This window comes from Nipponia nippon, unplaced genomic scaffold, assembly GCF_047370975.1.
Source record: "Nipponia nippon isolate SJK-2023a ecotype South Korea unplaced genomic scaffold, ASM4737097v1 scaffold_5, whole genome shotgun sequence".
Taxonomy (NCBI): Eukaryota; Metazoa; Chordata; class Aves; order Pelecaniformes; family Threskiornithidae; genus Nipponia; species Nipponia nippon.
Window position 1 is genome coordinate 51,583,209 of NW_028262369.1, and position 19,695 is coordinate 51,602,903.

At 45.7% G+C, this 19,695-nt stretch overlaps 1 protein-coding gene across 7 annotated transcripts in view; it reads right to left on the reverse strand.

Moving 5' to 3' along the window:
• Positions 1-1,731: 1,731 nt before the first annotated feature.
• The window catches only part of RASAL2 (RAS protein activator like 2), a 150,574-nt gene continuing 132,610 nt past the window's right edge, over positions 1,732-19,695 (reverse strand). For 5 of the 7 annotated variants that reach the window (XM_087732292.1, XM_087732289.1, XM_087732291.1 and 2 more), the window contains 6 exons: positions 18,580-19,441; positions 14,039-14,173; positions 12,456-12,658; positions 11,870-11,957; positions 9,116-9,146; positions 1,732-7,066 (listed from right to left, as the gene is read on the reverse strand). In XM_087732292.1, the coding sequence (XP_087588418.1) occupies positions 6,924-7,066; positions 9,116-9,146; positions 11,870-11,957; positions 12,456-12,658; positions 14,039-14,173; positions 18,580-19,441 (1,462 nt within the window). In that variant the 3' untranslated portion in view covers positions 1,732-6,923. The remainder of the gene's footprint in view (positions 7,067-9,115; positions 9,147-11,869; positions 11,958-12,455; positions 12,659-14,038; positions 14,174-18,579; positions 19,442-19,695) is intronic. The other 2 variants (XM_087732290.1, XM_009463568.2) reach the window with 1 other exon arrangement.

Genomic DNA, 19,695 nt, shown 5'->3' on the forward strand with positions numbered 1-19,695 from the left:
CACACATTCTCGCACATCGGAAATCATTAAAGGTTTTACACTTGCATCCTTTGGGCAGGAGGGCCTTTGGAGGGGAGCTTCTCCAAAGGAATTTCCCAGCTGGAGCATGTGAACTGCAGGAGCGATGAGGACAGGCTCCAGAGCCCTCTGTGTTTTGTCCAGAATGGCTAGAAATGGAAGAAGAATTTGCACATTCACATAAGGGGTTTTGCACAGTGGAAGTCAGGAGCACGTCCAAGGTAAAGTGGAATTCAGCACCCTCAGCAGGACAGAACACTGGGGTATCAGTTGCTTTGGGACAGACACAGAAAAGCCCAGACTTCCCACAAGTTTAATTGCACGATCCCAGCGCCACCCTAACTAGCGTTTGTGCAATGCTCCTGCTCTACCTCGCTTGCCTCCTTCTGCTTCGCTCAGCACACCCTCCGGCTGCCTCCTCCTTCCTCCCAACCCCGCTCTCCCCTGCCCATCCCTCTCCCACTGAGATTCCCCCCTCCCCGTGACAGCAAACACAATACCGAGATGGCTTTGCCGCCAGGTCTACATCCCATCCTACCCCTCTTCTCACCTGCCTCTGCCTGTTGACACCTGGGCGGCCGGGCCTGCCCCCTCCCCGGGGCAGCGCTAGCATGGCCACAGAGGAGCAGGGGGCTCCGCTGCTGGGGGAGCGCCGGGAAGGGACGGGGCACGCGTGTGGGAATTTACAGATCCACCTCCTTCAGAGACGCTGTTTGGGCTGCCCTCCTGCCCAGAAGCATCAGGCACCCGCTGCTTCGGGTTCTGTACGGACACGCAGGAAGGCAACTCTTGGCACGAAAAACGTACAGCCTAAGCAAGAACAAGGCAGAACACGCAGGGGACTTGAACAGAACAAAGTGTCGGGCCAGGGCGGAGGCAGGCAGTAACAACCAGAAGTTTGCTGTGTGTATTTTGCAGGCTTCAAAGCTATGGAAAAAATACCATGTGAAATGAAAATAAAAAGACTCTTAGCAAAACATCCCCTTGAGTGTAGATCTCACGTTCAGTAAGTTCAATATGAAAGGTTTTCCCACTCATTATCTACAAGATTTCATACACGTATGAAGCATAAATATAAATTGCTTGGAATCCAGCGTTTTATGTGAACCTGTAAATCAGTATTTGTCTGTACGTCCATGCCTCAAACACTGCAGCTTTGGGCTGGTGCATGAGAACCTGTAAACTAGGAATTGACTGAACAAGAAAACTGGGCTGATCACATTGGCGTGAGAGGAATAAACACATTAATTAATAGGAGGCAACTCTCTTTTCACCACTTCATATGTTATTATTATCCAAAAAATCCCATGCCTAAAAGAAGCAGAGAGCAATTCTCCGTGTCTCCACAGCTTGTCGCTCTCTCACTCCGCAATGCCAGAGATTTCCCAGCCATCGGACGGATTCAGAAAGCGCGAGAGGTTACTGGCACGGGGCGGCAGAGCTCTGGGACGCGGCCCTGGGACCCGTGCTGGACACCCCAGCAAAACACCCAGCCACGGAAACAGGAGAAAGGAATTAATGCCGCTGCTGTGCTCCGCCACCGACCCCCTTGGTTCACCCAGGCAGCTCCAGGCGTCAGACGGGAGCTACTCGGTCCCAAAGGCGAAGTTACACACCGCCGGAGGCTCCCTCCGCCCTCTGAAGCTACGCAAAGCACAAGGACAACCTGAGAGCGGAGAGCGCGGTTTTACATCAGCACAGGTTTACTGAGTCCAAACTGTTTAAAGTTAAAGTTTATTTGTATTCTTTGTAGGAATATCAATAAAAGACCTCAAATGTATCTATATCTGTACATATTACAAGAACCTTCAAAAATTATTCACAGAACAAAAATAAATCTTCTTTAGAACAAACCCAGGCAATGAAATGCAGAAATGGATCTCAAAGACCAAACAGTCCAGTGCTACTAGCATAAAAATACGGCTTGAAAAACAAGTTTATTACTTTTTAAGGTGTACTTTGTTGAAATAAAAAATAAATTATTTACAGCTATCATTGTAAAACAGTTCTGTGTAGTAACACTCTTATTAAGGCCCTTGAGACAGAAAATCTATTTTTACAGGTAGGATTCCTGGCAGGCATGATCTGTAATGACATGCTCGCTCTCATGGGAGTTAACTTACTCTGGAGAAGGAAATACCTAAAGGCATCAGCCTAAATTTAACCCTTTTTGCTCTGTCGCACTCAGCTGGATACCTGTGGCTGACCATGCTAATCGCCGATGTAAATACATTTAATGGCGCAACTCGGACAGGAATCGTTCTCCAGGAACGACACGGATACTTTCGCAGAACACAAACAGAATTCAGACATAGATGGTGACCTTAGCAGGTAAGTATTGCTGACACATTCCGTGGGCGCTGCTGTAACATTGACGGGCTTCAATCATTGAGTTTACAGATGAAGTTAAAAGCTGGTGGGTTTAAAGCAAGCATTAAAACATGAAATTAATATATAATGTAAAAGAAAAAAGCCTAAGCCAACCCAAAGCAACTGCAAGAACATAAAATAAAACCCATTTCTTGGACGACTTATTAGATGGGTACAGAATTTATTACTGGATACACCTCATATTCTCCAACTAGAAAATGTACACGGTCCCTTTCCACACTCCTCTGGATCCCCTGCTTAGAGTTATTCCACTGGAGAGGAACGTTGCAAAATGTGTAGCTGTATGAATCTGTGCTTTTACGCATCGCTGCCCGTTTCTAATACACTGGGGAAATAACAGTTGGTAATTCCTGGACGTGAAATCTGTCTATTTCCTTTAAAAAAAAGGTCCGAATTGCAAAGAACGGGCATTTACAGGACGCCACTCCTAGGCCGTGCTCCCTCCCTTCTCCATCAGTGCCCATCCCATGCCATTCTGGCCACCTCTGTTCTCCACACAGCCTGCAGATGCCACACACAACACGGCAAAAGGCCGCGGCGCTCCACAGCGCTGCTCCGTTTCCCCGCCCCGCCATGCTGGCCGTGAGCTTTTACTGGGAACTCGGAAGCCTGGGTGGCTTTGTGGTTTGGGAGGAATCATCCTAGAACGGTACGGAGGAACCAGCAAGGACTGAGATGCCAGGATGGGGCAACTTTTCTCTTTCGGTCTTAGGAACACACGAGTATTACTCCTACAGGCTATTTAATTTTTCTTGCACTACTTAAGCTGTTTCCAAATGAGAGCAGCAGTTGCTTGCAACAGCACTAGACACAGCCCGATGCATTTGCCGAAAGTCTGAACCAAACCCTAACGCCTATCATGCTGATCATCATCAGACTTCGCGCTGTTGCCGCCTTCTCTCATTGCTGCAGAAACCCACTGGCTGCTCGTCTGAAACCAAATGTGATCAGGCCCAGTTGGGGCTCTTGCTCCAAAGCAGACAGACCTTTTGGCTGCCACGTGGTTTAGCGCCACATGAATTTGATCAGACTGGACAAAACAGAAGCTGGCATTTTCACATGCTGTCAGCTTGAAGCGGCTTAAAATTTCTCTAGAAAGCTGCCTGGTAACTAACTAGGAGAGAGAGCTGCCTGCAGACCTCAGGAGTATAATGTTTTGTTTTGCAGCTAATCAATTTTAGTCTTGCAGCACTGTGAGTCTGCAACCTTCACCCCCTTTTGGGTCAACAGGCAGCTTCTCCGCCATAGCGGGAGCTGGAGAACGCTTTGCACTTTAGGGTAGAAATTGGAATAGAAGCGAGACAACCAGCCTAGCAACAAGCTGTGAGGATGATACTGATGGCTCAGCCTCTTTTAGAATAGCAACTTTTCCTAGTCTACAAGCTTAAGAAATACATAGGAGAAGGTACATTATTAGAATGATACATCACTGAAGACCTCACCAAAATGTATCAATCTTGGGGCAGGTATTATTTCCCCTGTAAAAATCAGGGCTGAAATGTTGCCCTATTGCATTTCTCTGCAGAAACCAAAGTGGACGCCTCAGAGTCTTCAGCACCGAACCACACAGCTCGGCCAGGGATCTTTGACAGATTACCAGAAAGCTGGGGAGCTCCGGTGAAATGCGTTTCCCAAATTAATGCTAAACTAAACGCTACCAGAATGATGTATCTGCTTCTGCCTTCTTCTAGTCAATGTATTCCTACGACCACTTGCTCCCACGTCTCAGTCACAGAACACCCATACTATTTGCACTGTGTAATAAGCCAGCAATGCACGTGCCCGCCTGCAAAGGCCACTCTTGGGAACACATTTCCCAGGATGCAGCTGTGTAATTGCAGTACATAGCAAAGGGGAGATGCAGATCACGCAAAAATACTCAACCAAGAGGGGTCTGCAAAGTTTTCTTGGAAAAGAGAGCTACTCACAAGACAGATTAATACAAAGTCGACAGACTGCCTACGGCTGTGATGCGTGAAGGAAGAAGGAAAGAAGAAGGAACTTAAAGGCACAGTTTGAGGAAGAAAATATCAGAGGTCAGCAGTGACCCAGAGCTGGAAGACGGTTTGGAAAGTATCGAAAAGAAGTCACTACTGAGCAAACGCAGAGCACAACCCCAGGTGCGTCAGACAGCGCTGACTTGGCTACGATACAGCAAGAACAAGGCAGGGATGCTCCTTGGCCTGTAGGACCAAGTCACATTCGAGCAGCCAGAGAAGCTTTGCTCTGAAAGAACTAAGCATTAAATATAAATCCCAACTCGCTGCAGACAAGTCTCCTCTAGATGTAAATTAACAGCCAAGGCCTGGCTAAGAGAGATTCATACACATTTTTCGTATAGATCCTACAGTGCAGGAGATGCCGTCTCTGTATTTATGCATAGTTAGTAATGTGACATACTTGCGTGACGACGCTTCACTGAAGTATCCTAACGCAATGATCAAGCAGGACAGTGAACAGACTGCGCTCTGTCCCAAGCTGCATTTGCCCAGAGAGGTGAGAGTAATTCATTTCCAAAGAACAAACAAACTTGACAACAGAGACCGAGTTTGGGTCCCCAGTACTGCCGAGCCTTCACGGTCAAGGCAACACGGGGCACTCTCAGGAAGCCAAGAAATTGGCTTAGAAACGCCTCCATTTTTAACGTAGTACCATTTTAGAGACTGAGAAACTAAGGCCAGAAAGGATAATCGGATCATCAGCTCTGACCTTCTCCGTCTCACAGGCTATACGATTTCAGCCGGGTACCCCCACAGCCACACCGTTAACTTGCTCCTAGTTGCAGCCTGAACTGCTTGCTAAACACATCCCACACCGAGGCACCCTCTCGAGGTTTCATCTCATTTTGAAGTCAACTTTTCCAATTTCTCATTTCCGTAACTAGTTTGAAGGGTTACTCACACTCACTGTTATAAGTATACTTCTGTAATTCAGAATTTCAATTGCCGTTGCAATAATTTTATTTACTTTGAGAGTTTGGGGGCTAGAAATGTATACCAAAAAGTGAAAGTGAAGATTCACACACTATTACTTGACTCTAGGATCTGAGGCTTTAAAAAAACTCTCAGACTAAATATTGTGGCATTTGACGAAATTATGAGGATTGATAATACTGTGTCATTTATTGTTAATCTTTTACAGTTTGTGAATGTCGTTATCTTCCACGAGAAGGTCGCTTTGTAATTTTATACGCATTCACATACAGCCTGTAAGTATGCTTCTATGAAATGCAACTGAAGGTAACTGGAGAGGAAAGCTTAGTCAAAACTCCTTAAGAAAAAAGTAGTGTGTACAGAACTTAAAAAAAAACAAACCAAAAACAAACCAAACCAAACCTTTAAAGTATCCAGAGAAAGGCAAATTTCAGTGGAAATGGAAGATCTTTTAACACACACTTGCAGAAAGCATCTTTCATTGGAACTAGACCGGCTAAGCTAGTGGCTGAAACGGTGAAGTTGAACGAGAGTTAAAACATAGAAATCCTCTAGGAAAAAGGAAATGTTGCATATGGAAGTCTGCTTTGCTGGGCACGGGCACCCTTTGGTTAGCCCTTTCCTCAGAGCGTTAACCTGGCTGTTCCTGATGGAGCGCAGAGCATGAATTCAGGGCGCCACTGCATGGTGCGTAAAGTGGGGATTGGATAGAAATTTAAAAAAAAAGTATTTACAGGTCTGTAAATCCTCAAAACAGAAAATATAAAACTGCATTGGAACGGGGGTAAAAAAGAAAGAATCCTACCTTGAAAAACTGCAGATTCCCTCTGTCTGTCTGATGGGAAGCCTGACTGTGCAAATGCAAGGAAACAAGCTGGCTGCTCCAAGTTTTTACCTTGTTCAAAAAGACTGAAAATTTTTTGCCCGAGTCCTACAGAAAGTAGGTACAGGATCCAGCAAGAGCCAATTTTCTTGCTAAAATATTTGCTATCGAGCTTGCATTCAGTTAAAGAACAGCTAGAGAACAGGGGAATAAAACTAGCAGATGAGTTTTCTTATAGAATTCATTTCACTACTATTTTACTCCACTCATGTACTTGTGTCAGTCAGCCCGATATATACAGCTGCTGCCTAATGTAACCCACTGCTCATCTCTCTCTCTCGCACCCACAACACACATGCACTCACACTCCCCTCTTCCTCCTCCAAGGACTGCAGTGCTTTCAACAAGAGAAAAAAAAAATAATAATAAAAATAGCAATAATTAAAAAAATCTACAGTATTCACTTCCTTTTGGTATATTACATCGGCGTTTTCTGTACATGACCCAAGAGCTCCCTCTATTTACACAGTGATATGGAAGGACTTGTTCTTGGGAGCCTGGTTCTCCTGGCCTTGAGTGGGGAATTCAAGCCCACCTTTCAGAGTTCTTTCTCTTTTCCATTTTATTAGCAGCATTATGTAAACCTATAAGGGGAAGGGGGGGCTATTTTGAAGGTTTCTTGAGTCTGCTCCCTCTTGCCCTTCTTCTGGGGAGATGGCCGGCAGCATCTGCCCAGTTAGCAGCTGCTGTTTTTGAATTCACCATTCTCCGTGATGGAAAGCTTGGTGGGATTGGTGGGGGAGATGCCATTGCGGACTTGCATGCTGTAGCGCTCCTTCACCTGCGTCAGGGCACTCATCAGCCGCGTGTTGGCAGAGTCCAGGGACACGATCCGCTTCTCCTGCAACAAACACCCCACAAAGTCAGAGCTCCTTCACAAATGAAACGCCTTTGCCCCCCAAGCCTGCTGTACGGGGAACTTCAGGACCCGGGGCTGTGGCAGCGTCTTCGGATGATTTCTAGGCAGAGGCAGCTTGGCTAACATTCTCTGGTAAGATGGGGTGTCTGCCTCTTTCTGTTTTCTTGGGGTGACATGGCCCCCGAGTGCCACGGGCTTCTCGCAGGCCGGTCTGGCCCTCCTGGCCCTTTTTGCGTGATGGAAGGTGACAGTGAGTCAAAGTTACATTGGTGAATTGATCCAGTCACAGTGGCTTTATCCAGACAGCCTCCGGCCGAGGCAGATGGAAATGCAGTATTTTGCCATGGGGGAGTGGGGGGTGTTGATGTTAGTAACAACAATAGCCAATTTCATTTTTTAAAAATATGTTAGAAAAACAGAAACAGGCAGCAGAAAATAAAAGTGGTGGAGGTTTCATCTGGCAGAGAAAAGTGCAAGTGGTATCTAACAGCCATTGTCTCTGTATTTTGGATGGCGTGTGCTCAGAATAAACTCATGGTATGCTTGAAATAAATAAAAAAAAGCAGATAATGGCAGCCTGCAGTCACTGGCAGGAGTGAGGGTGCAACAGCAACATAGAGAAGAAGCAGCCAGAAGCTAAAACTAAGGGGTTATTTGAGGTGAAGGGGAAGAGGGCAGCGTGGGTGGAGGGGGAGATGCCATCGACAGAACACAAAGAACAAACACTGAACACACTGCTCCTAGGCCCATTCCAGCTCAGAGGGGCTCCCGGGCTCCGCCGAATCCAGGGTTCCCGCATCCCAGTTTTGATTCTTCTGGCACAGAAAGTGCTAGCCTCCACTTTTAGCAGAAAGCTAAAGGATGTGTACTAAATTTACAAAAAATAAAAGCCCCATCCACGAAACCCAACCTACTAACAGCTAGATTATCTGCAGTGGGATAAAGGACTGGAGGGTCAAGCCAAAGAGTTGGTGGCACAATTAGAAATTACAATTTTCATCTTCCCTCAAAAAAAAAAAATAATAATGCAGCCACACAAAGCAGCAACAGAGACGGCAAAAGGTAAATATGCTCTCCATGCTACCAGCTGATTGGCTTTTTTTCCTTTGAGAAGGAAAAATGTCTAATTTCCTTGAATGAAAAAAGCTGCATGCAGGAACTCTTCCCAGTCCAGCCCATTGAGAAACAAAATGGAAGGAAAAATGATGCACAGAAGGCACAAACATTAAGGGATAGTTCAGACATACTGCTCCGGAGACCTAAGTGCTACAACAGCCCCTTGAGATTTTGATCCCAGCACATCAGCTGTGTGGTACATCAGCAATCAAGCAATGTTTGCTTTTCTCAGCGGGCTTCCCCACAGGGGTAAGTGTGAGGGTGCAAACACAGAGCAGAATTTAAGTACTGCTTGTATTACAGCCCTGAAGAGACCGAGGTCTGTATAGCAGAGCAAATGGAGGAGGAGGCACGAGAAATCAACAAACAGCAAAGCAGGCCATAGCCTGCCCTAGCACTTGCCCTGATCCAGTCAACGTGAGCAAGGAGAACAGACAACGGAGGAGTTAAAGGCCTTAGCCTTTCCTCCCACGCTGAAATAAATCCTGCAAAACACAACTGCCTTAGCAGAAATGGGTTCTTCAGCAAGTTAAAGCTCCTCCTCCTCGGACTAAATTTCACCTGGAATATAGAATTTAAAATTAAAATTTCTTTCCAAAGAACATAGCTTTCCAAAGAGTTAAAAATGAAAGGCTGGTTATTTTCTGGCACTGATGAGCGCTCGCTATGCCAGTTTGCAAAACAGCTGGAAATCTTAATCTTAAATCAATCATAAATCTGGAAATCGATCTTAAAAGCATGAGCTTGGTGAGTAGAGGCATCTTCTCACTCAAAGGAAAATTCAGTCTAACAAACACGTCTCTAAGACACACGAATTGGGCACAGGGAGTGGGAGGAGCTGGAATGGGTAGGAGGTCAGTGCGCTGGGCCAGGACTGGGTACTGCTCAGCTAGAGAACTGATTGGGTTTACTTGCCTGTTTGAATTATCTCATCCCCATTTATGACCTGTAATTTAACACAGCGGAGATGTCACTTGCGATAGCAACTGGGCGAGTAACTCTTTGCAGCTCCGCTGCTCCAAGGAGAGAGTTTCGCCAGACCTAGCCCCTGCTCAGTCGGGGAGGCCCCGGGACAGCCTCTGGAACCACCGCGCGCAGCATGCGCTGCCCAGAGCCGGTGCGAAGAGCAGGTATACTGGGAGCAAGGCTGCCCTGGTGCACCGCTGCGGTATCGGGTGCTGCACTGGACCGCAAGGCGAAAGAGCAAATCCTGAAAAGCGCCTTGTGGTGATGTAACTAAGCACAAGAAGCCCGGGTTACTGCTGTTTCCTAGCGGCCACTTAACTCTTCAAACAGGTGTGACAAGCCAGGTTCCAACTCCACTCCATAAATCTCACATAAAAAAAGACCTTTTCTTTTCTAGCCACTGCTATATCCCTTTGCCAAATGAATCACAGGCTAAGAAAAAAAAAAATCTTCCAAGTGCCACTTAAAGGGATTGCTACAGAACCCAGCAAACACTTGGGCCCCTCTGGTGTGCCTGTTCTGAATGTTTCATCAGTTTTCTCTTCTGCTCAGGTACCCATGAAAGGGCAATGACAACTAAGCTTTTCCCATGAACTGGTTGACACTGAAGCAGTTAAGGTGTGCTGATGACCTTCCTTGCCCAAGTAGCTAACAGCACTACAGAAGAAAAAAGATTAAAAGAGGAATCATTAATGCTGCTGTTTTGCTACTGTTTTTTCAACAATTTCCACTGCAGGTGACAAATGATGCATCATTTGATCAAGTGTGATCAAGGAGCACGCCCTTCCAGCCCTGAGGGCTTGAAGCTTTCACGAGTCAGTAGCAGTCCCCTCTGCCAGCTGGTGACACTGAGGGATCAGACTGGTCCGCTCTCCGCCTTGCTAGTCCATAACCTCACACCAAGGCTGGGAGCCTACCAGCATAGACAGGTAACAAAGGGAAGGGCAAGTTTCTTACTCAGTCACAATCTCTCAAATCCTCCCCTCCAAAAGTCACTTTTTATGAGTTTGCTCAGTGCCCCTTTCACCTTCTCGAGGCAGATGAAAAAGGCATCACCTCCTTCAAAAACCAGGCTGCTGTTTGGATGAGCTGCCATTCCATCAGTGTGTAACAGCAAGACGCCCTGACTGTGCCTATCTCCAAAAAATGGCCCAACACGTTCAACTTCTACTCCAGCTTCCACTTGCCGTACTCCTTCAACAGATTGGAGGCTGCTGTACTGTTCCCCCACCACCAAAAAAATAAAAAAATACAGTGACTGACTACATTCCTGTTCACTCTCCAGCACTGCGCTCTCCCACTTCGCATTTTGAGTGCAAGTCCTCACAGAACGGATTTAATCTTGAGCTGCATCTAGAAAGGGTGACTACAGTGGCGTCTCCATGCAGAGCATCTTGCACAGTAACTAGGAACTATATATGGTGTAATTCCAGTAGGATTTTCTTTTTATTCTGCAAGGCTAGGTAACAGAAGTGCCATGTTATTGTACGCAAGTGATTTATTCAGATTAGCTGGCACGGAGCCAAAAATCCAGCTTTCATGAACAGTCTTTCTGAAGAACTGTGGGAAAATGGGCAGAGGCAGCAGGAAAAGCAGAACTTTTCAAATTATCAAAAAGAAATCCACTATAAATTTGTTCCTAGTGTTACCAGGCTTTTTTTCTACTTTATATTTTCCCTACAGTTCCATGTGAGCTCAAACATTTCTATTACTGCTGGCCATTCAACAGGAAAAAAATGGCCAGGGTATGCCCTTTTGTGCTCACTTATGCCTATACTCTAACACACCGGTACCGTCTTTAACAATGTTCAACTGAGGCTCCCCCCACGCCACTCTCTGCGTAGGGAAACAACTTTCTGATGTAACGTGGGTTATTCCTGAAACAGGTCGCCTTCTTAAGATTATCTATTAAGGAAAGTTTACACTTGGAACTACTGACAAGCCCAGAAGCAGGGAAAATGCCCTCCAAATGCAAATATCACAAACATAACATGGCAGGCAGGTATCAAACCAGTCTCAGGTTCTGTTGTACAAGCTTTGCTCTCTGGGATCAGCACAGACACAGAGGAAAAGCTGAAACGATCCCACACAATACACCCACATGCATTGCCCGCGGGGTCCCACTTTCCACGGCTAACTTGTGTTGACTGAGGCAAGCGCTGTAGGTTTGTGGCAAACTGGGCATTCCTCCAGGACTGACGTGGACAGTCAGATGGGGTGAAATGCCACATATGACATTACAGAGGGCAATGCTCCATCGCAAGCATTCTCTTTTCTTGACTCAAACGTTCAAAGCCATGCTTTTAGCTTGCATAGCTGAGATGCATGCACATGGCAATTAAACTATGCTGATACGAGGCACAGCTTTTCCAGAGCTCCAGGGCCCACGCTTGGAACAATGTCTACACAAAGCACCGCTACTCCTTTACCCCCCTGGGATCTCACAACGTAGAAAAGGTTTTGGAGAAGCGATCAGTCCTGTGATTTGTTGTCAGGCTGTCTCAAAGCCTAGTGTCAGACAGTACAGTCTTTACTAATTAAAAAAACCCAGTTCTCTCCCAGAAGGCAGTAAGTCACATGTGCAACACCATGGGCCAATACTGGCTTGGGAGATAGAGAACGATGCCGGGGCGAGAGGATAGGGGAAAATAGTGGGTTCTATGCACAGAACACTTTGGCTCTTGGAGATCCTGAGCTCCTTACCTGTGCATCAATAATTTTCTGCTTCGCATCGATGACAGCTTGCATCTCTGCATGATCCTTCTTCAGCTCCTCTTCAACTGCCATGAGTCTGATGAGCAAAAAGAGGTACAAATTAGGACAGTTTAATACTATTCCAAAGTGTTTCATGTACTCCGGCCTGTTGGTTTGACTTCTCTGATTGTCCTGGCTCTGCAAGAGAAGAGGTCTGCTGCACTCGGAAAAGCTTATCTATCCACCTGACACTCCCAATTGCCTAACCTTGTTATTTTCAAAATGGACATTGCCAAAAACGCAACTGCTCTGAAAAACTACTGCCTTGAGTACAGATTCCAAACAAAGCAAAAAGACCCGTTATAAGTACAACGGAGACCAGGGTTAAAAAATTCCTAAATCTTTTCCTTTACTCTCCTGGCAATCTGAGGCAAGTTTCCACACCTGCATCCCCATTTCTTCATCTCTAAGGCAGGACGGTAAAAGTCCAGAGATGGCAAGAAGCCCATGCAACCACCTTCTCTAGTGTCAAAGAGAACACATGACACAGGGGAGCTGCTTGTCCTGCACAGTCCCAAACTTTCCAAAGTCTCACCTGCTGATGATACTTTTCATCTGGCTGTCCTTCTCCTCCTGTTGCCTGCGCAGTCTCTCCTCACTGTCTTCCAGTCTAGACTTGTACTCCATCAGCAGCTTCTGCATTTGCTGCTCTTGCACCAGGAGCCGCCGCTCATACTCTTCCAGCCGGCGACTTGACACCTTCAGGCGCTCCTTCAGCTTCGCTATCTCTTGTTCATACTGCAGGTGGAAGGAAAGAAGGAAAGAATCAGATGCAAAAGAAAAAGGGAGATATCAGATCATTATAATCTGCTGCTGCTGTTCAGAGAAGGACGTTGTCTTTTTCATGAAAAATAAATTGACAGAAGTAAAGGAAACGACAAGCAAACAACTGTGGGCAACCACAGACAAGGAGCACGTAGGCCCCTATTGAGCATTAAGCTGTTCCCGCACTGTAGGATGCCATTCTGTAGCACAGTTTAAGCAGTCAGAGGGCTCTGACATGGCTTCTCAGCCCCAACCGGTAACATCCCCAGTTACTCCAGACTCAAGCAGTTCCCAGACAGAAGCTCCTAAGAGTGGTCAACTGTAAAAATGTCCTGGGGTGACCAAACTTACAAACCGGAACAGTATGGGACCCAAATAACTCATTCTTCAGGACCTAATCAAGGCATGAAACCACATGTGAAGACAGAGCAAATCATTCACTACAGAACACAGCCTGTAAGTTTACTTGGCTGAGTTTTTTTTCCTTCTACTTACTGTCTCTGTGGACAATCACTTCTGCAATAGTGCAATGAATCTCGACATATTCCACTTTGTTTTGGGTTCATTCACCTTTCCTAATAATCCTGTGTTCCTGCTTCTTGTCCACCCAATGTTCTCCTCCTCGCTTCCTGCCTTCTCAAAATACCAAACCTCTTACTAAACTTCATCACCATAGCAGCATATAGATGTAACTGTATTTGGAAAAATGGTATCTACTCCTGAAAATAAATGCGCTTTAAAAAAAAGATCATGGACGTTTCTGTGTAGCCCAGAAACCCTGTACTACCTAGATGACAGGCATTTTCCTCAGGTGAAGCCCAAGACAAAATTTGAATGCACCTACTGATGAAGATTGAATTGCATTTACAGAGCCTTGTACAATCACTTAGCATATCCTAGGCTATACTCAGTCAGGTTAACAATTGTGATTTTTTTTTTTTAATGGAGTTTAATGATCACTAAAAAGTTTGGCAAGCATAGAAAAATGGCAGTATGCTGTAGCAATAGTGTTGTCATAAAAAATAATGACTTGAGCAGGATCTAATACACTTAGGCAGTGTGACTCACCATGCACGTAAGTGCCAAATACCAGCCTGTAACGTACGAACTCTCAGCTATGTCAGTTTGCACCCGTTTGACATGCTACAGCCTGTGTGTGGGTTAATCTATAGTAGCGGATACTCTACTACAGATATGTGTGACAGCATGTACAGCAGGAAGTTACGCCAATACGACCTGTGTTTGAAAGCACGACTGTCACAGCAGCGCCTGAAAGCCGTTCTGAACTCGGCTGTGGGGTAGACAGGACTCACTGGCAGCCCTCGAGTCAGCTGCATACAGAATAAAATCTACCTTCTCAGCATGCTTGATTTCATCTGGATTCTGCTCTGCGTCCTCCTCTACTTCTTCATACTGTCCATTATTGAGAACCCAGGCAGCTGTCCTTTCCACTGGTGACATTGTGGCAGAGTCCACAGGTGACTGAACCTGGAGCAGAGAGACCTGTAAGCATTTTTCAGAGAAACTACACACAAATCAGCTCTAAAATCCAGTTTATTTGGAGGTGAAAAATGACCGTGAATCTGTCAGTCTCAAAGGATCCCCAAAACCTCTCTTGCAGAGATACTTCATCCTCCCTTGACTTTGGACCCACAGCACTTACTTGAGTCCCTCCAAAACCAATGTACTTGAGCAACTTTTCTTCCTCGCTAAGTGACCTTCTCTCTGGAAAAGTTCTTGTTTCAAATCCTGTTCACATCCACCCTTCCCCTTTGCCAGCTTTTCAGCAAGGCTTTCTCAGCCTGTGATTTCTCTCACAAAGAAAACAGAGTGACGAAGCTTTGCTTGCAGCCTGTCCAGGTAAGACAGATGGGTTTCTTTGGAGTACTGAGGAGCTTAACTTGGGAGCAGCTACCTCAGCCAGGCTGCAGACAAACTTTGCAATGGAGGATGGGGCTGCATGGCTTGGATACGAGACAGCATGGCAGTCCTTAAAAACGGCAGAGGTGTAACGCGATCACTGTAGTGCCTATCAGATTTAGATGGTCTGTTGTAGCATATACACCCAGGCAAGGCTGTGAGAGGAAGTCAGGGCCAGCAGTGCTTACTAGAACTGTAAAACATCATCCGAGGCTATCCTCTTTGTGGGAATCCAAAAAGCAAGCCAAGAAAAGAAACAAGAAACTCTCCACCCGGCTGGGGAAAATATGGCTTGCTACAAATTCCAAGCAATTTTCATGGACAAAGCCAAGTTTATAAGCACAGGAATTAGCATAATTACCCCTGAAAGAGCAACACTGTCTTAACTTCTTGAGAAATGCGGAAGATCAACTTTGCTGCCACCCACCCCAGCTGTAGCTTCTTTTTGTGCTCAAGCAGCTCTTCAGCTCGCTGCCTCGTTTCAGTGAAACGAAGCTTCATGGCAGGGGGATTTTGAAGTCTCCGTTTCAGCGAGGCGCTCTTTATGGGGGAGTAACAACTTCTTTTACATGAGTCAGGTAAGGGATCACGTCACCCTCCGTCTCTGTTTCTCTCGTTCACGAGGACGGAGCTGGCAAGCGCTGCGTACGTCCTATGCTGGGCCTGGCCAGAGGATCTGCCTGCAACGGCTCAGCTGTCCTGAGCAGCAATGAAGACGCCAGCACTGGAAGAAGCCTCAGCAAGGATGGGTATAAAGGCAAAGGAAAGGAGTAGGAATTAGGCAAAAATCCCTGCATTTAGGCAGAGGCCGTTTTGCTAGAAGGAAGTCTTCACAGCAGAAAGGCTAATAGCCCCTTTCAAGTGCAGTGTGACAGCCTGGCAAAGTTCCTTAGTTCGATATTTTGACGGTATTTGCTGTGAGGCCGCCATGGCAAGGGAGATTATGAACTGTGTGCGGCTCTGCCACCAGCAGGCTCTTCTCGGAGGTAAATACTTTGGCTCTAGGAACTGCTGGAGGAATTAGGAACAGCTGTGGATGAACAGTGTCACCGTTCATTGGAGTTATGGAGGACCACAATAGCAGAAGGATGACTATAAACTATATCACCAGCCTTGTAACAGACTGCTGATCAGCAGCAGACCTTGCCAAACAACCTTGCAAGCTATAGGACAGAATATTTTCAGCAGCCAAACGCAGAAAGCCTACAAAGACCAAGTGGATGGCAAGCACTTCACATGCTAATGGGTTATGAGTTACACACTAATAAAGGGGAAAAAAGAAAAAGCCTGCTAGTAATGTGTATTAATTCCCCTCTTTGCCTCTCTTCCAGAGGAACACACTGACATTTCTGTTCCCACCTACCTACTAAATGGAAATGAAAGGCAAAAAGTGACCTCTCCCAGCAAACAAAGGGCCTAGCTCTATATTCAGAAACAAATGGGACTTGTAGAGAACAGAGTCTAATAATTATAACGCCCACAAAGCATGCCTAGAAAGAACATGCCCAGAAAGAACATGCCCAACTTCTCTTTTCTCTTTTTCTTTTTTAAATAAGAACAAAATTCCACAACACGATTTGCAATTAAAAGGACGCAATGGAATTTGCCTCAAAAAAATTTTGGCCACTCGATTTGGCACACTTCAAGACGTTTCTCAAGGATGTGGGGAAGGAGAGAACAAACTGATTTCTCTGAATAAAGTACGAGCAAGTACTCTAATGAATCCAGTGAAAACAATTAATATGGAAAGTAGAGTGAAAAAATAAGTAGATGCACATCTCCTACAAGAGGGGGGAACGAGACTGCCCTGAAGCCAGTCATAGTTGCAGGCATCTATGAAGCTAAATGTAAAAAGTAACTGGAGAAGAGGGAAGTCTGAGATGTCATTTTGATGCGAAACAAGCAAAGGTAACCGATTTACTTGTGGACAGTTAGGTAATCGGTAACTTAAGATAAGAGCAGCCAGGGGTTTGCAAGCAGCTAACTGAGTATTTCTTGTAAATACACACAGGGCAGAAGCCACCCGTGTAAGGTGCACGCATAAAGACTGGAGACGAAACACCTGTACTTTCTCCTCCTTATCCTAACTCCTTCAAAGTAAAGCCTTCTTTGCATATTTGTGTAGGCACTTCCCGTAACAAGCCCTGAGGAAAGGCACCAGCTCCCCAGGGATTTTGGCTAGGACGCTGCACAGAACCATACAATGAAACTCAGCAGATCATACAATACAGGTTCACACTGGACACCTGAGAACTGCAAAGGGAGTTTATCCTTCAAATTTATCCTTGTTACTGGCCTAAAAACTTCCTACCACCTCCGCACTAGGCTTAGCTGTATTCAATATACTTTACCTATCAACCCCTCTATGCCCAAATGTAAAACACACACTCCAAAACATATGCACTTCAAATAATATGCAATTACTTTTTTTGGTATTACTAACTTGGCATAATAGCCTTTGCTTTGTGATTCAGTGTTTCTGATCTCCTTGTACGCTAATGAACTGGAGGTATCAAAGTACTTTTGAAGCCGTGATTGCTCCTGGGTTCCCAGGCATCATCCAGATTTTCCTCCTTTCGACTGTAACATTCAGGAGTTTGCCAAGAAAGCTACACCAGCAGGGATACCAGTAAAACCTACGGCAGAACAGGAGCTCACACTGGCAACTAAATTCTTCTGCCAGCTTTACCTTACAAGCCAAAAGCCTTCCCCCTGCATAACCATGTCTTCACCAGCACTTTAGCCAACAGGGCTCTGTCAGCAAGGAGGACCACAATCTCCTGCTCCTTGCAGATGTAGCTTCACCAGCAGCTTGGTGCAGTCTCAACCTCAGGGGCTGCAACTTTCTGGAGGGGAAGTTCTCACTCGTGCCTGTGTGCAGAACAGCATCCTTTCTAGGAGGTCTTATGGAAAGCAGGAACTTAAAAAATTTCCTTCAATACTAGGTAAAGTAAAGCAAACATGACTATGGTTACCCTCACAGTGACCACAGAAGAAAACACTTAACCTCAAGGAATACCACAGGTGTTGCCTTCAAGAGCCTTACCCTGCCCAGCTGATAAGTCTGTATGCACTAATATGACATTGTGAAAAACCATCACCTTCCTTCTGACCTGCAGATCGAGACATTTTCTACCTTTGCTGTAGTGCCAAGCATTTAAATACTTACTTTCTCTTTTACATTAAACTAATTTAGGAAAAGATTTTCATACACAGCAAATCACAACAGGATTTTTTCTTCTTCTCTCTCTCTTTTTTTTTTTTTTTTTTTTTTTTAAGATAAAGGAATGTTGGCTTTTTGACAGGAAAATCTTGATCTATGGTCCCCTATGAACAACTGATAAAGTGCATTAGGAGTTGGTATGTATAAGCACTCCTTTCCAGAAAGTGTTTGCATTATTCATAGTTTGGGATGATTAATGAAAAAGCAGTATTTATTTGGGGACCAGCAATAGATTGTTGCATTATGGTGAAATATAGATTTCTCCACACTTAGGACAATTGTACTTACTTATTATTTTGGCAGCAGTTTATTCTATGGTATTTTATCTTTGTTTATTTCTCTGTTTTTAGGTAGCTATGCTTTTAAATTAGCACCACAGGGCAAATGCATTCTCAAATGGCAATCAACTACAATTTCCAACAAAGCAGCTTCTGGTTTTTTTTTTTTTATTCAGGGAAATTTTCAAGTTTTGTTTCTTTCAGCAGGCTTGCTGCTACCTTAGTAAATGCAAAACATTTTTTTTTTTTTAATTTAGTACAAACGCATCCAAAAATAATAGGTAAGCTAGGCTTGCCAAGCTTGTAAGGGTAACAAGCACGACTATTCCTTACACTTGCTACTGGCCGCTTGCTTAAGTGCCAGTACTCTTGATTCAACTCAATTCAACTCAAAGGTCAAAAAGCTTTGAAGGTCAATGCACCAATCAGCTAAACATCAAAGCAGAAAGTGTCTGGGAAAAGGCTTTCCTTACCTGCTGCGTTTGTTGCCTCTGAATTGCCCTCACTTTTGGGACAGGGCTCTCTCTAGAAGATGAGGACTGCTGCCGGGACCGGCTTCCATTCTGAATGGGTTCAGTCCCAATGGCCCCCGACACTCCTGACATGCTGCCCGTGCTCCGCAAGGAAGCGCTGTGTGGCAAGGATTGCGGTGCTTTGGCCCTGGCGCCCAGCCCGGCTTGGTCCATTTTGCGGATCTGCGCTTGGCTGCTGCTGTTCTGGCGGGGCAGCGCGATGGGGACGTGCTTGTCTGGGACTGTGTGGCGTCGGGAGAAGTCCTCACTCTGCGTGCTGCGCTTGGTGAAGTCCTCCATGCTGCTATTGCTGGGTCCGCTAAGTTTGAAGTCTTCGCTGTTGCTTCGGCTCTGGGAGCTGGCAGTGCTCAGGTTCTCCAGGCTGGAGTCCACAGAGGCCTTCGGCATTGGTGGGGTTGGGTTGTTGAGATGGTAAACCGGGTTCTGGAATGACAGAGGCTGGAGGCTGCCCTGTTGGTTCAAAGCCGGGTGCAGAGGCCTTCTCACCTGGGGAGCGCTCTGGGGTGTGCTCTGAGTTTCCCACAGCTGTTTGATGTTCGCCACTTGTGTGATAGAGAGCTGGCTGCCGGCCAAGCGCAAAGGCACGTCGTGCATAATAGAAGCATGGTCACTGTGAGCTGTGTGAGGATCCTGGAGGTCCATGAGAGAGATGCTACGTCCATTGGGCAAGATGCTTTCCCTTTCATCTTTATCTGAGTAAGTCATGCTCTGGGTGGATGCCTGCTGAACCAACAGTAAGGTCTTGCCCCTAAAATATCCATCTACATTTTCCTGGGTTGGAGACTTCAGCTTATGTGAGTCACTGTGGAGCGGAAAGGAATTTGGTTAATTTTTAAGCAGCCAAGACCCTGAGAGATCTGTCCCAAAGAAGTCTTTCTACCTCATTTAACCTCCTCCCCTCATACAAAAGCTTCAAGGAACTAGATTTCCTTTTATGAGCTCTTTGTATTCAAGTCAGAGCACACTCTTCCTTAATTACCACTTATCTTTGAGAATTACGTTTGATTCAAGAAGTGCTTCATCTTTATTTTTTTCACAGGTGAAATGCAAACCATC